Raw genomic sequence first — 15,904 nt, 5'->3', positions numbered from 1 at the left:
AATGCTTCTTCAAAATATATATATAAATTAAATAAATTTAAAATGTATAAGTTTTTAATCATATTTTATTTTCTTTCGCATTTTAATAGTAATATAACATTAACAAATTTAAATTATATTGTATAGGTTAGGAGTGTAAGATATAATTTTGAATGTAATTTTAGTATAATATTTTTTAACAAAATCTTATTGTGGGCTTCCCTCTTTAATTTTTGGATGGTGAAAAATAAATATCACTAACTTTCACTAAACTAGTTTACATCCATTTTTGTTAAGTAATTAAAGTCTTTAAATCAACCTTTTTTTTTAACCATTCTAATTAATAAATTTACAAAGACATCCAAAACTACAACTTTTATTCCCCAATTTTTGCAATCGAAATTAAGATTGCAATCATAATTTCAAAGAGACAATTTTAATATTATAATTTTTTTTCATAAGTTAATAAAACATGACTCCATAATTATCATATACTTCAATCTTCATATTTAAAAAAAAAAAAAAAATACAATGACTTTAATTTTTAGGCTTTGTTTTATTTAGGGGGAAAATGTGATAAAAGAAAATAAAAAGGAAAAGTAGAAGGAAATAAAAAATAGGATTAAAGTTAATAAATTATTCTCATAAATTATTTTAAATTTTTTTATTATTAAAAAATTTTAAATATATAATTTTTTTCAATAATTTTAATTATATTTGAGTTTTTTTTTCATATTTTTATAGTAAAATCAAATATAAAAAAAATATTAATATTTTTTTATTTCTTCAATATTTTATATTAACCAAACACAACTAATTTAAGAGAAATTAGATAATAAAATATTTTATATATATCGATCATTTTTAATATGTGTAATTATTACCTTTTATATAATCAAATATTAAAATAATATTATAAAAATCCTCAAAAAAAATTAACATTATTCTTAACTTTATTTTTATGTCAAAATTCGAGAATAAATAAATAAAATTACATATATAATGTCAATGTTCAAAGGCACAAGTTGATGTAAATATAAAATTAATACACAAGAATCCAAACAAATAAAACACTTAAAATAATTATATTAAATTCAGTAGTTAGAAGTGTTTGAGTGTTTAGAAGGCCCACACAAAGACTCAAGTGGTTTTGCGTGTGGTTAAGACACTACACAAGAAAATAATTGAAAAATAAAAATAAAAATAAAAATAAAAATGATTAGCGGATGGGGATTTGAGGTTTCTTCTTAGTGTACACCAAGGAAATTGAGGTGTTTGACTGCCACGTGGAAAACCTACCCTAAATATTGGTGCAACTTAGTTGGTTATGTGTCCCCTTTGTATTAGCTTAGCTTATTCATTTTGGCAATGTCTTTGTAATAGTTGAATTTTGGGTACGTGCATTTCTATGGTTTACCAAATTGCCCTTTTGGTGGAAAATGTTTTTATTTCCAAGGTTGTGTTTGGACTCTTAAGACAATTCCATTCAAAAGCAAAATAAAGATCAACACTAATTTTTACCACTTCTTAAGAAGATCTAACAAGATTAAACATTACTCAAATATGTCTTAAATTTGCTTTAGGAGTATTTCAAAATGTTTTTAAAAAACAATTTTATTTACTTTTGCTTTGTTAAAATTTTATAGGTCGTTGTTGATAACACATTTTTCAATTAGACGAGACCTAAAGAGTTTTATTATTTTTTGGGTTGAATATGCCCTAACAAAATTAAAAAATGTCTTCTCATTCTTAAATTTGATAAAATATAGGGAATTTTTTATTCCTTCGATATGTTTAAAAAACTAATTCAATGCGGATTTAGAGTTGGTGATAGAGAAAAAATTATTTTTGTCTTGCGATAACACTCTTTTATTATTATATTAAAGAATAATAACATATTTTAAAAAAAGTGTAAAATTAATTATATTTATAACTTATAATTAGAATTAACACCCTAGAAAAAATATTCAAATATTGAATGGTTGTCATTAAACCAAATAGAATAAATACCTTATGAAATAGATGGAGTAGCAAAAAAAAAAAAGCTATTCCAATATTTTAAAAAACAAATCAATTTTGAGATATCCATATATTGGAATTTTGGACAAAAAAAAATTTCCAAGGCTAGCTTTTTCTCCTAAAAATTTCAAAAACCCATCTTTGAGAAATCCAATATTCCATATAAAAAATAAATAAAACAAAATTCCCACAATAGGAAAAGACCATGGAAAATACATTCTTCTCCGATGCACTTATTACCAAAATGACAAGGATTCTTTTGGAATTCCATACCAAACACCAAAAGCATATCAAAATGACATCTCTCATGAATCAAAATGCTTCTCCTTTACACTAACCCTTCTTCTTTTCTCTTTGTTTCCAAACATCCACTCACTATAAAACCAACCCTTCCTCCTCCCTCCATCTCCCATTCCCAACCCTAAAATCATATCATCTTCGTCTATCTTCATTAAGGTCTCAAGCTTCTGTAAATCTTTGTTCATTTCTTTGTTATCTCTCATCTCCAAAATGACCGACTTTCTATAATTGAAACCACCCCAAAGTGTAAAAAGTGTTCACTTTTTCATAGAAATTTTATGGGTTTTTTTCCATCTTTGCAGGGAGATTAATAATGGCGAGATCACCGGAGGAGAGTGGCCTGAAGAAGGGGCCATGGACGCCGGAAGAAGACCAGAAACTCGTTGAGTATATACAGAGACATGGGCATGGAAGCTGGAGAGCTCTCCCAAAGCTTGCCGGACTGAACAGGTGTGGGAAGAGTTGTAGACTGAGGTGGACAAACTATCTGAGGCCTGATATCAAGAGAGGAAAATTCTCTGATGAAGAAGAGAACACCATCATCAACCTCCACTCGGTTCTCGGCAACAAGTAATGAGAATTATCATCATTTTCTTAATTTTTTACCATTCATTATAATAGGGGAAAAAGTTTCTGAGGTTACATACGAACTGTGGTGGTTGCAATTAGTGTATCATTTTGAGAAGTTGTGTGTTGTGTTGCAGATGGTCAGCCATAGCTACTCATCTTCCCGGGCGAACGGATAATGAAATCAAGAACTTCTGGAACACCCATCTGAAGAAGAAGCTTATGCAAATGGGGATTGATCCGGTCACTCACAGGCCGAGAACTGACCTTAACATCCTCGCCAATTTACCTCAGTTGCTTGCAGCAGCTAATTTGAGTACTTCTCTCATGAATAATCCTTGGGATAATGCCCTCAGACTGCAGTCAGATGCCACCCAACTAGCCAAACTCCACTTGCTGCATAACCTACTGCAAGTTCTAGGCACCAATCCCACTGCTCTTCCCCAAACATGGAAGCAGGCAACCTCTTTGGAACACCATCTTTTATGGACCATCAAGCCTACGAGTACCCTACCTCAAATCCTCAGCTCAATGGACTAATTGGTCTCCCCCCAACAGACCTGGCTCAGACTCTTTCAAGTATTCCTAGCTTTGTCCCTCCTCAAGAACCCGGTTTCGAGTACCAGGCCATGGAGAACTCAAAAGTTTGTGCCGGGAACAACAATGATGGAGATGAACTCGGCTCTTTATATGCCATTCCTGCATTGGTTTCGGCCTCACCTGAGCCATCCACAGTGAATCAAAAGGAGAAGAAGATCGAACCGGCTCATGACATCTCCAATCCTTCATCCACTTCAACAACCTTTGAAGCCTGGGGAGAACTCATGGATGATGAAGCAAGTGACTCTTACTGGAGAGACCTTATAGAGTAAGTACAAATATCTATATGTCTATATATTTATATTGAACTAAAACTTGAATATATTATGATTTTATGCTGATTGTTCTTCTGGTTAATTTTTGCAGCCAAGCTTCATCTTCGCCATGGCCAATCTCATCATAAACCTGGGTTTTGATGTAAAGAAAATAATGGTTCATTTCCGGGTTGGTTTCACATATGGATATTGAGTACAGCTGTTGTCCACAAGCTACCACTGTATAAAGAAAGCCCCACATGATTCATATTATTTATGGCACTATTTGTTTTGTATACCAAACCCTCTCATCATCTCCTGCATCAACTCCAATTTTCTGTAACTTGCTTCCGATTTTCTTAATAATACTTGTTAATTAATATTCTTAGTTTTATAAACGAACAGGTATTGAATTTATGGGAAAACAATTAGAAGATCGATCTTCTTATAATTTTTGTGTTGCTTAGTAGTTTGAGAGAGAAGGTAGATGAGATATGATCAACAGTAGATGAATATAATACAAGTTAGTTGTGGAGAGTTCAAGACAAGAAATTGATATGAAAAAGACCTATGGGTTCTTGGTTTGGAAATTAATGAGGTTTGACCTTAGAGATGAGACAAGTAGATGTCAAACATCTCAAGGGTGTCCACTCACAAAACCAATGAAAAGACAAATGCCCAATGCCATTTCCAATGTGCTTGGGTTCTCTCTCCTACAAAGGGACAAGGCATATAAGAAAAGTGAACTTAAAATATGAGTATATTCTTTAACTAATAGATAGTTAGATCTGCCTCTTTTCGTAAAAGTCAAGGCTATTTGTTACTAATTAGGTAAGACTATTTTGTGATACAAAGGGATAGGTGCAAAAGCTCAAGCAAGCCATGTCCCTATTCTACAAACCCTACTCTCTCTCATTTTGTTTCTAGAATCATACAAGTGGTGCAAAGAGGCTAGATTCTTTGGAAATTCTAACTTAGATATTGACTATCATATGAAAATTTGAATTTGATTCTAACTTAGATATTGAGTGTTACATGGAAATTTGAATTTGAGTGAAACCCGGTCCATTGAACAAAGCATAAAAATTGAGACTTATGGGTCTTTTTATGACCAATTTAATAGCATTAAAAAATTTTGAGGCTTAGTGAAAGTTTTTGATAAATCAATTTAATAACTTAATTTATTTCAAAATAATATGAGTGGAGTAAGGAAACTATAGGTCTCTTTAATAACCTTTTTCAAAAATATTTTTGAAAAATAGTTTTTTAAAATAGTTTCTGAAAATTGTTTTATAATGTCTTATAGAACAAAAGTCTGTTTGGAAACCTAAAATGTTTTAACCTGATTTTAATATTTTTAAAATAATTTTTATGTCTAGTGTTTTAATCTTAACTATTCTACATGTTTATTTAATTATTTTTTAAAACAATCCTCATATAAAAAGTAAAAATAACATAAAATAATTAAAAGATGTTCTCTAAAAACATTTTTGTTTTTATTCTTAAAAATAGAAAACATAAAATAACTTTTTATTACAATGTGTTTCCCTCGTTTCTTGTTTCAAAGAACAAACAACTATTCTCGAAATTAATTGCCAAATATTAAGTATATTTAGTAAATCAATGTAATATTACTACTTGAAGTTAAAAATGGTTTTGATAAATCAACTTAATAACTTAACTATAATTTAACTCAAAATCATCTTAAATCACTAAATATTAAATGTTAATTTTATTGAAGATCCTCTTAGATATGAACAAATAAGATTAAGACATAAAGAAATATAACATAAGTATCACAAAAAAAAAAAAAAAAATACAATCACTATAAACTATAAATAAATAAAACATAAATATGAGGAAATGAGGCCATTGCAAGGAACGAAAAAATGAGATCTATTTTGATCATATGGCTCGTGGTGATAAGGCAACACTTTTCATAAAGTGTACCAAAGAACCCTAAAATTCTTTTTATTCAACTCTTAATAAAATACATTTCACAAATGATCTCATCAATTTTGTAAAACCAATAGTATAGATGCTCCACAAAGTGATTTATAAAAAGATTTAGAGTGTGTTTGGTAGTAATTTTGAAAAATGGTTTTAGTATTTTTAATGCTTAAAAAATAAATATTTTTAAAGGTTAAAAAAACTAAAAATATTTCTCATAATTATTATCAAACACACTTTTAATACAATTAAGAGAAATGTTTAATAAAAACGTTTTCAAATGTACGAAACTATAAAGAAATAGAAATAGAACATACATTCATATATATAATCTTAATATTAAAAAAAACATATCAAAAATAAAAAATAATACATAAATCCCCTAAATGAAAAATTAAAAAATAAAACTTCCATAGCATATAAAGTCAACAAAGTGATAAAATAAATATTTCAAAAAAAATATTGTCCTTAAAAATTGCATCAAAGAGTTTGATACTTTTAAGTTATTGATTGAAAAAAGTGCTAAATTTTTATAGATAAATTTCAACAATTTGAAGCAGATTTTGACTATCTTAAGAAAACAATGATGAGATTAAGGAACATTTTTATTTTTTTTATTTTCAATTCAAAGGGTATAAGTAGAAGAGAAATCCCAGTTTACAAGTTAACCTAGCTATTGTCTAAAGAAAAGGACATCGTATGCATATAGTAGGTATTTTATTGACCTTTGAAAAACTACAAGCCTACCTACCTTGCCAAATTTGTTTAGATTCCAACCTAAGGTTTCTTGTCATCAATGTACTATATCATATACGAAGAATAAGCTCAAAAAATATATGATGACTACTTTGGTAATAATTTTATAAGAATTTATTATAAATTCCTTTTTTTTCTTTTCTTTTTTATAACTGTGGATGTCTAGACCAATTTACGCACACCCCGACTAATCCCACGACCCTAAAATTTTATTACAAATACCATTTAAAAGAGAGATTGAGGTTTGATGGAATTATGTTAATTGATGTTAAACAGAAGGCGTAAATTACCACACCTTTCTTGGTGATTCTAACAATCATACAAATATCATCTTTAACTCCAATGAATTATTTTAAAATGAATGAAATATATATCCTTTCAAATGAGTAAAAATCAAGCTTTATGACTACTCTCCTTTTCTTTCTAATTTTTCCAAAATAATATATATATAGATATAAGTGACATCCTTGATTAACTTCTTTGACTGTTTATGAATACACTTTTCTCAAATCATTCTTTATCTTTGACAAAAATGGAGAAAAAAAAATCATTTCAAATTCTTCCTATTTTTGTTAGTTTTTTTTTTTTCCTAATTCCAAATATAAAGAAAATAATTTTTTTATAACTTTTTTTTTCATTCTATTTTGTACTTTTCCTTAAAAAGGGAAAAAATAAAAAATAAAATATTATAATTTTTTCTTATTTGATTATATATGAGAAATGGTTGAGCAATAAAAAACTAAACTATTGAATAATATCCTCCATTTTCTAATGTAAGGGAGGAAAAGTGTCTAAGAATTTTTTTAATATTTTCTCTTTTTATTTTTTAAGATTAATTTCACTCATTTTTCTTAAATATTGAGTTTATACACCTACTCACCATTAGTTTAAAATTTTATCAAATATATACGTTTCCTAAGCTTCTCATGTGTTATTTCTACTCCATCCCCCTTTTATGAAATTTCAAACTCATTGCGACTAAGTGTATAGCTCAAACACAAGCAAGGTAAATTTACCCTTTTTTGTCATATTATTAAATATATAAAAATATATATTTTGTCCAAAAATTAAACATGCTCAAAGATAATAACAATTTAAAATCATGCATCATTTGTCTCATTAACAATTGTAAGTCAAATATGATAAAAATTAGGTCCCACCACTATCGTGTAATGTGTACCAAAAAGTATGATCAATTAAATCAAACTTCTTGTCTATTTAAGTCTTATTACTTTGTATTAAACTCGATTATATTGTTTTATATTTTAATCCCATTCTTTTGTACCTTATCACATTGTTTGTATCTTCATCTAATAATTTAAATTTTATCATTTATTTTTAATGGGTCATATTATATGTTCAATAGGTACTAATCCATTATCATAAATTATGTAAAATCTTTAAAAAAAAAATTGTGATAAAATTTTGTTTTGGACTTTATGTTAAATTTCTTATCATAAAGACATCGCCAATTTCACCACCTTGTAAGTATTGTACCTAAGAGCACAATTTAACGTTAAAATCCCACCTTTGGCCATAACACTCCAATAAAAGTGCTTTTGGCATATAACACCACTATTAATCATACTTAAAACTTGTTTAACAATAATTCTAAGAAGTGCTTCTAACTTTTCTAATACTTGAAAATTTTTATCATTGATGTGTTAAAAAAATTAGAAATATTTTTTAAAATTAGTATCAAACACACTCTTATTAGTTATTTTATATTCAATCTTAGGTGGTATTTGTTTTTGGACTGAATAGAAAAAACCAAAATATTTGACTTTTTCTATTCAACTAAAAGTAACTCATTAACATCAACCAACATAATTAAACTAAACTTATTGATAACAAGTTTAGTTTAGTTTAGTTATATTAGTTTATATCAACAAGATACTTTTAGATGAATAGAAAAAGTCAAATATTTTGGCTTTTTCTATTCAGCCAAAAAACAAATGCCACCTTAATCTAAATTTTTAAAACTTTTTGCTAAGCATTAGGTATAGTTTTTAACCCTTCAAGAATCATTACTCCTAAACTAACTTTAGGAGGCTAGCTAGTTTGATATTATTGTAATGTTAGGAAAATCATTTCTATTTGTATTAACTATGATGAAAAGCAATTAAGCATTTACTAAACTATGATTTTAAAAGTAAAATGTGGTAAATTAGATTATTAAATTGTCATTAACATATGTAACAATGAAAATAAGATGCTAAAAATTTAAATAATTTCCTTTTTTTAAATATAGAACTTAACATTTAATTAATAAATCATTGTATAATTTAAAAACTAATATTTAATATTTTTATTTCATTTTTATTTTTTAATAAGAGTATTCTTATTTCCTAAATTCAAGAAAGCATATTTATAATAATAATTTCTTTTAGTTGGGATACTAGAAAAAAAAAAAAAAAAAGTCTAATTCTTAGAAAAATCATTTTTGAAAAACCATACCCTCATTTATTAAGACGATTTTGTTTCCATTCTTAGAAAAACCAGAATTCTTAGAAAAGTCTAAAGGAGCTTTGTGCCTTCCGGATCAAAAGGCATCAATGAATCTCTTCCTCTCAGTACTGCAAGAACTAGGAGACTTTTGTTTCCATTGGCCTTAAAACCTGCAATGAGACATCCATAGACTCTTCAACAAGCAGAATAGAGTACTAGATCATCAGCAAAATTCATTCCCTCCTAACAACTCATCCTTGACTACTAATCAGCAATCTGCTAAAACAAACAAGGTGGCATGGGGTCACCAGGTGGGAAGCTCCTCTGACCCACATAGAAACCCTCCTGAGCCGGTCATGATCCAATGGAAAAGATGAGGAAATATAACAGGAGCTAAAAGATCACAGATACAAGAATCTCGTTAGGTCCAACCTAATATGTGATAATTCCTTAGAAGGTTCTTGTGATAAAAGCTTAGAAATCCTCAAAAAAACAAAAAATCTTTCCAATGTATTTTGTAGAGTATACTGCAGCATCTGCATAACCTATATCATTGAAAGTAGAAGGCTTTCCTAGTTGTTGGCACTAGTGTTCAGCAGCAGCATAAACATAGCCAAGTTTTCCTTTGCAAAGAGGGAAGAAAGAACTTCTCATAGCTTCAAAGATATCAGGATCAGTAATGTTTAACAATTTCTTCAAAAGAAGGGAAGAAAGAATAATCATCAAAACCCAGTGCTTTATGCTCCCCAAGTACAAGACATATGTCTCTTTTACTAGAGACAAACCTAAATTGATGATCTCAGGACTTATGCCGCGTCTCAGTACACTCTTAGTGTCAAAAATTTCTTGAAAATGAGCCCCATGCTCTTCCTTCAGTTGAACTGGATCAGAGATTTTGCTGCCATCTGCAAAATATAAGCTCTTAATATTGTTATCCTTCTAGTCTTAACAGGAATATGGAATAAGCTAGCAACAACCCACAGGCTAAACTTCACCTTGGAGAAAATCACATCCTTCTCACAAATTTACTAGAGGCTAAATCAATTCTAATCATATTTTCCTCAAACTTTGGCTCCTTTTGGAAATTAGAAAGAATGAGAAGTAGACTGCTGAAAGTAGCTTGAGAAAGCAATCCAATTTTGTAAAACTTTCAACATTTTTCTCTCATTTCACTCACTTCTTCACAAGCAGAGAATCAAAGTCCCAGGGCATATTATCATAAAACTTGAGCATGCTACATTACCCACAGTTCTCTTTGTTACAAAGAGTATCACAGGTTAGCAGAGCCCCAGGATGAATCCAAAAAGGTTCCAATGTTAATCCTAATTCACTCACTTTTTACAAGCAGAGAATCAGAGTCCCTGAGCACATGGAAAGAGGGTTCCAATACTAATCCTAAAACTTAAGCGTGCTCCATTATCCAAGTAATCCTTGTCACAAAGAGTGTCACAGGTCAGCAAAGCCCCAGAGTGAATGCAAAAAGGTTCCAAAATTAATCCTAAAACTTGGACATGGACATCATCAGCAACTCTCTGTTACAAAGAGTGTCACAGATGGCTAACCCAACATTTCGAGTTCCTTGCATCCAAAATCTAAGGGCCAATTCCAACCCAATAAGAACACAGCATAACCCTTCCTATGGATTCTGCAGCAAAAGGATTGTTGGGAAATTGAATTTTTAAAAGGAAAAAAAAAAAAAAAAACTTTAAAAGAAACACAATGCCCTGTGCTGCTTCGTCAAAACACACCAAAAATATACACCCGCCCAAAAAAAATGTATTAACAAAGTTAGCATTATGCCGCAATATTGTTCTACAAACAGTTAACAACGGTGCAAAATGTTGTCTAATTCAAGCTTTGGCGGCACATATTAATATGGAAGAAAAACAAAAAAAAAACTGTTTGCCTAATTATAGTTTTATTTTTCATACTATGTAATTGTTTGTTAAGATTAACTTAACCAATTTTTATATAACTGATAAAACCAGATGGTTCATTTAGTTAAACTGATTTTTCAGGTTTTCAAAATAATTTGGTTGCTTGATTGAACCAGACAGGAAGAATGGCTGTCATAGGTCAAAGAATTAATCTGATCTGGATTTGTTAAAGTCGATAAATACTATATCCTAAGCAAACAAACAATCAACAAAAATTTCTAATGATATGGGAAATCGTAAGTTTTTCTTAGTTATTTGAACAAAGCACAGAAGAGGATGTCTAACTGTGAGTAAAGTCATTGAGCATAGGAGGCTCTCCAAATTTCTCCACCACATACCTGGGGCTTAAAACCGGAACTCTTTCTGGAAAGGGTTCAAGTGTGAGGTAGGCAAAGAAATGGGATTGAAATCTAGACAGGTATATAGTGTGATGATATTCCACTTAAATCAAGTCTACCAAAAAAAAATATTCCACTTAAATCAAGATATGTGAACCTCCTTAACATAGAAAATTTGAAGAACATAAATGATAGCCAATACCTAGCCCAAAATCAGACCTGAATGATGTTTTCCACTCCCTGAAGGAACTTGACTGTTTTGGTTCATTAGCATACTTTTCACACAAGCTTTTCTGGTTTCCACTAGCCAATTAATTTCAGGTTTAAAAAATAAAAATAAAAAATCTGACAGCTAACAATTAAAGAAGAACCTACCTATATTTCCGATAAAGATTCAATCTTTTCCAAAAACATACTTTCATATCTTATCCAAATGTCTCCTTATTCATTTTGACATTATTCATTAAGTTTCAATTAATATTAGGTTCTTAGCAAGATAAGAAGTGAACCATGGGACAATGAGTTGTTAAAGGTTGACTAGGGAGCAAAACAGACTAAGAGGAAAGCAGAGGGAAACAAGTGGCAATGGTCCCAAAGTGGGAACAGAGAACTTAGAAGATGGACTTAAAAGCCCCTAAGAAACACAAACCCAAATTTATCTTAGTCTTCTTGGGGTTTTCTCTCTTTTTGTTTTTGTTTCTTTTTTTCTTTTTTCTTTTTTTTGGGAAAAATGAATCTTTAGAACTTTATGTAATGGCCCAAGAGTAAGCCTCATTAGCTGGTAAGACCCAACCAAAGGGAGGCTTTGATAGAAACATACCAATCAGCACTGTATATCAGCACCCCATGCCTGCAACAACACATGGCATTAAACGGTAGTGAGCCTTCTAGTCACAACATGCCTCATTCTCTCTGTTCAAGCAAAGTGGATTTGATGCATATGTAACCTATCCAAATTTGATAAGTCTCTAACTCCATCCACCAAACCAAGATCGTCAACCTATCATAAGAACTCAATGAGGGGAAGATTAAACCCACAATCAAGGTAGGTCAAATCCACATAGGACCCCCTAAACCCTTCTCCTAACTCAAGCAAGCATAACAGCATCAAGGTGCTACAGACCTAAATGTGGCATCTTAGAGGGAATGTGCAAACTAAGCAGAAATTAACCAACACTCCTCCCCCCCAAAAAAGGAATGAGGTGTGTGTCGACATCCTTAATGCAAAAGATCAAGTTGCCACCACCTCATCAGAGGTTGGGTCAACAGTAACCTTGGAAGCAAAGACCAGGCCGACACCATCCCCAAGATTTCAGGGTGTGCAATGTCATGCAAGGGGATGCGAATCCATGGAGGGTCTAAGGAGTCACCCCTGCAAACTAAAAGCAAGAGTGGTACCTCACAATGGAATACCCACCCCCAACACCTTTATGCATTGAAGATAGGAGCACCTTATTCAACAAGTATCCCCACATTCAGAGTTATAGGCACACTTCCTTGGCATTGTCATAAGCGAAGATCCACAATGTGGACATCCACTAAGGGAATAGACACTTGTGTCAAGTGTGACTTCTAACTTAACACAAGAAGCATCATTGCAAAGCATGTATTTGATGATGCAAGACACAACTAGCGATGCAAGGCACATGGAGTCGTGCAAATGGCAAACCATTTTGGTACACATGGCAACATATCATTGATGATCCCATATGTCAGATTAGAACAACATAGCAGAGACATATATGTCCATGTGGAGTGTGAGAATCCAGCATCAACAGTTTCTTAATAGGTCTCTCATTGAGTTTTTCAATCATCTTGAAATTGTTCTCCAAACTCGTATTTACCATATCTTTTTTTGAGTCATGTTTCCATTTTTCCATATCTTATGTCATTTACCATATTCGTAAATCATATTACAAAACGAAAAGCTTAGTCAATCAAAAAGAACACAATAGACAAATGGTTCTTAACATTGAAATACAAGCCCCTTAATGTATAAGTAATCTGAGCAGATACAATGCATCTCAACACATACATGCATTTCAATCACCTAACAAACACCGTTATATGATGTTGCTACAAACAAACTGCAAACAATTGATAGGAAAATTCCTAACTGGATGCCATCTGTCATCTTCCACAAATTAGCACATAAAAATGCAAGTTGCGGGAATCTTCCTCCATGTAATAATGGTAGTTATCCTATAAAGTAAACCTAGTCAACCCTCTTAAATGTGCAAATGATTAATAACATCTAGAGATTCATTAGCTGAAACTATAAGTATGAATTATAAACAAAAAAAACATCTTTGGCATCTTACAGATACTGATCCTACATTTGTATTGCACAAAATAAAAGAAAGAATGATGTATTATCTAGTTCTTATCCAATGCTACAACATACTCCACATCATGCTGGTTCAAGGAAAAGAATCACTTCAAACCTGATTTTAATCTTACACAATAATGGGTAATACCCCAAAAGGTGAGCTTAGAAGTTCCTAAAGGCCTGGATTTTAATCTTTAGATTCATCCTAGATCCTTTGTCTATATGATGTGTGCCAAACAGAAACCAAAATTGAAAAATATGCAAACCTGAACTTACATGAGACGATAAACTCTTAAAGAAGTATAACATTCAAGTGAAGAGTAAATACCATCCGCAAACTTAGAAGGCAACAGTGTAAAGAAAAAGGAGATCATTCACACAAATGGATGATAAAATTTCAGCAATCAATTTAATGTACTTCAGCAATAGCAAAGTAAGCTCATATTCCAGCTCCCAAAAAACACAATGTATAACATCATTGGCAAGCACACTAGAAAAGGTGGGCATTAGTGCTAACCCTGTAAAAACCTATATGATAGATTCAAATAAGTAATACAATGTAATCAAAACAGAAAAGATAAAAATACAATGGAACAAGGCGAAAAACCCATGCATTAAATTTGATAATATTTCCTCCAACAACAACCCATTTGTAAGTATGATAACATCTTTGATCTACCCAAAACTTCAAGTTTTTGTAAAGTACCTATATTTAGCAAAATGGCGGAATATACAAAATCAATCAGCATCAAATGCCAAACAAAGTCACTGATAGGCCAAAAGGCAGTGCTGCTCACCAATCAATTTTTGGATGGGGCACCACAAACTTGAGAGAGTTGAGAAATTCATTTCCTTTCATCGCACCTCACTTGGGAACAGTCCACATTATTCCATGCCATTCAAGTGCTTCTGTGAAGAAACCCATTATTCCAATTCAAGGAACCAATTCAACCTACCCCAAGAAATGTATACATGGCCTGCCATGTAACTCAAACTTAAACTGCATTATCATCCCAGTCATAATATCAGGCTTCTTTATCACTTTTTCTACAATCAGAACCACTCTGCTCAAAGTCTTTCATGCCCAAACTCTTACGGTGCACAATATCCCAGAAAAAATCAGTCAACACAGTCTCATAAGATGGCATTTTCGCATAGCCCGGAAAGTAATTGATATCAATAACAAGGTACCTGTTTCCTAACTTAGCATCTCTGATCACATCAAAGTTAAAAGATTAAGTCCCATTGCCTTCCTCAGTCCTATTGCAATTTCATTAACAAAATTTAATGGTGGCATCTCAGCTTCTTCCACGTGATTCATTATGTCTTCACAATCATTTTCACCAGGTTCTTGAGTTGCAGTCAAGTTTGATATCTGAGAGAATGTCAACAAACCCTCGGATGTCCCCAACTTCTCCGCCGAAACATCGGGCAACGACCTGCGCTTCACACAGGTCACATGGTCCCCAACTACATACACCTTGAAGATAACCCCGCCATGGTTCACAAACTCCTGCAACACAATAGGAGTGGTCAGCTTCTTCAACCCCTCTCCGTTGAACGCCAGCGACATTTTATGAGATTTCGCACTCCCATCTGCCACCAACGGCTTAGCAATCACCGGAAAACTCAGCCCATCCAACACCTTGGAGTCCAATAACGATTCCGGATCATAAATCACAATTTGCTTCGGAATCCCAAAACTCTCCGTTCCGTCCGGAATTTTCAAATCCTTTACCACCTCCAGCATCGAAATCCGGCTGTGAAGCTGCTCAATTGCATCCGGCGGGTCGATTATGACGACATTAGGGTTCTTCGTCGAGAACTCCTCCAACTGATTCTTCCAATCCTCGTCATTCATTTTGTGAATAATGCAATCGAACGGTCCTTGTTCGATCAATGGCTTGTCCAGATCGATTCGAACGAGATCAATACCGCGCTGCTTCGCATGGTCCACCAATGAAGGCTGGATGAAACTGCTCACTTTCTTTGGCGCGAGAGCGTACCCTACTGTAAATCTCCGAGGCTGTTCTGCCATCTTTGACTGGAAAATGAAAAAATTGAGCGAAATTTCACAACAAAAATTTCCCCCAAAAAAAATTCAAAAGCGCAGATTCATAGAAAAAAGCAAAAAATTTAATCCAAAATTTCAAAAAAAAAAAATCAAAAAACTTAGGATTCAAGCGAGTGATGGATCTTCCAGATGATTCTCCCATCCGTGTTCAGAAAACGAGAAAGTCGGGTCAAAATCCATTCCATAATCTGTAAAAAGGCTCAAAAACCTTCAGATTCTAGAAAGTGAATAATCTTCCAGCTGATTCTGACACCTTCCCTAAAGAAATAAGAAAATCGAGTTAAAATTCAAAAAAAAAAAAATGCAATCCCAGAATCAAAACCATGCAATTCCAGAGAGGACTTGGAGAGAGA

The 15,904-nt window shown here is 31.9% G+C and overlaps 3 protein-coding genes across 3 annotated transcripts; 1 reads left to right on the top strand and 2 right to left on the bottom strand.

Moving 5' to 3' along the window:
• Nucleotides 1-2,419: 2,419 nt before the first annotated feature.
• Nucleotides 2,420-3,933, top strand: LOC117933907 (transcription factor MYB53-like). Its single transcript, XM_034855489.1, has 5 exons — nt 2,420-2,454; nt 2,601-2,868; nt 3,003-3,370; nt 3,424-3,701; nt 3,832-3,933. The coding sequence occupies exons 2-5, from the start codon at nt 2,612-2,614 to the stop codon at nt 3,931-3,933; spliced, it is 1,005 nt and encodes a 334-aa protein (XP_034711380.1). The 5' UTR covers nt 2,420-2,454; nt 2,601-2,611.
• Nucleotides 3,934-9,311: 5,378 nt separating this feature from the next.
• LOC117934088 lies at nt 9,312-14,356 on the bottom strand. Its single transcript, XM_034855698.1, has 2 exons — nt 14,275-14,356; nt 9,312-9,778 (listed from the first exon to the last, which is right to left on the bottom strand). The coding sequence occupies exons 1-2, from the start codon at nt 14,324-14,326 to the stop codon at nt 9,459-9,461; spliced, it is 372 nt and encodes a 123-aa protein (XP_034711589.1). The 5' UTR covers nt 14,327-14,356; the 3' UTR covers nt 9,312-9,458.
• LOC117934087 (inositol-tetrakisphosphate 1-kinase 1-like) lies at nt 13,969-15,619 on the bottom strand. The gene is given in 3 exon segments (XM_034855697.1): nt 13,969-14,386; nt 14,466-14,711; nt 14,714-15,619. Coding segments are annotated over 2 exon segments (1,011 nt in total). The 5' UTR covers nt 15,516-15,619; the 3' UTR covers nt 13,969-14,386; nt 14,466-14,502.
• Between the last annotated feature and the right edge of the window lie 285 nt (nt 15,620-15,904).

The sequence above is a fragment of the Vitis riparia genome, chromosome 16 (genome assembly GCF_004353265.1).
Source record: "Vitis riparia cultivar Riparia Gloire de Montpellier isolate 1030 chromosome 16, EGFV_Vit.rip_1.0, whole genome shotgun sequence".
Lineage (NCBI taxonomy): Eukaryota > Viridiplantae > Streptophyta > Magnoliopsida > Vitales > Vitaceae > Vitis > Vitis riparia.
Note: the sequence above shows the minus strand (reverse complement) of the source record. Positions and strands in the feature narration are given on the sequence as shown.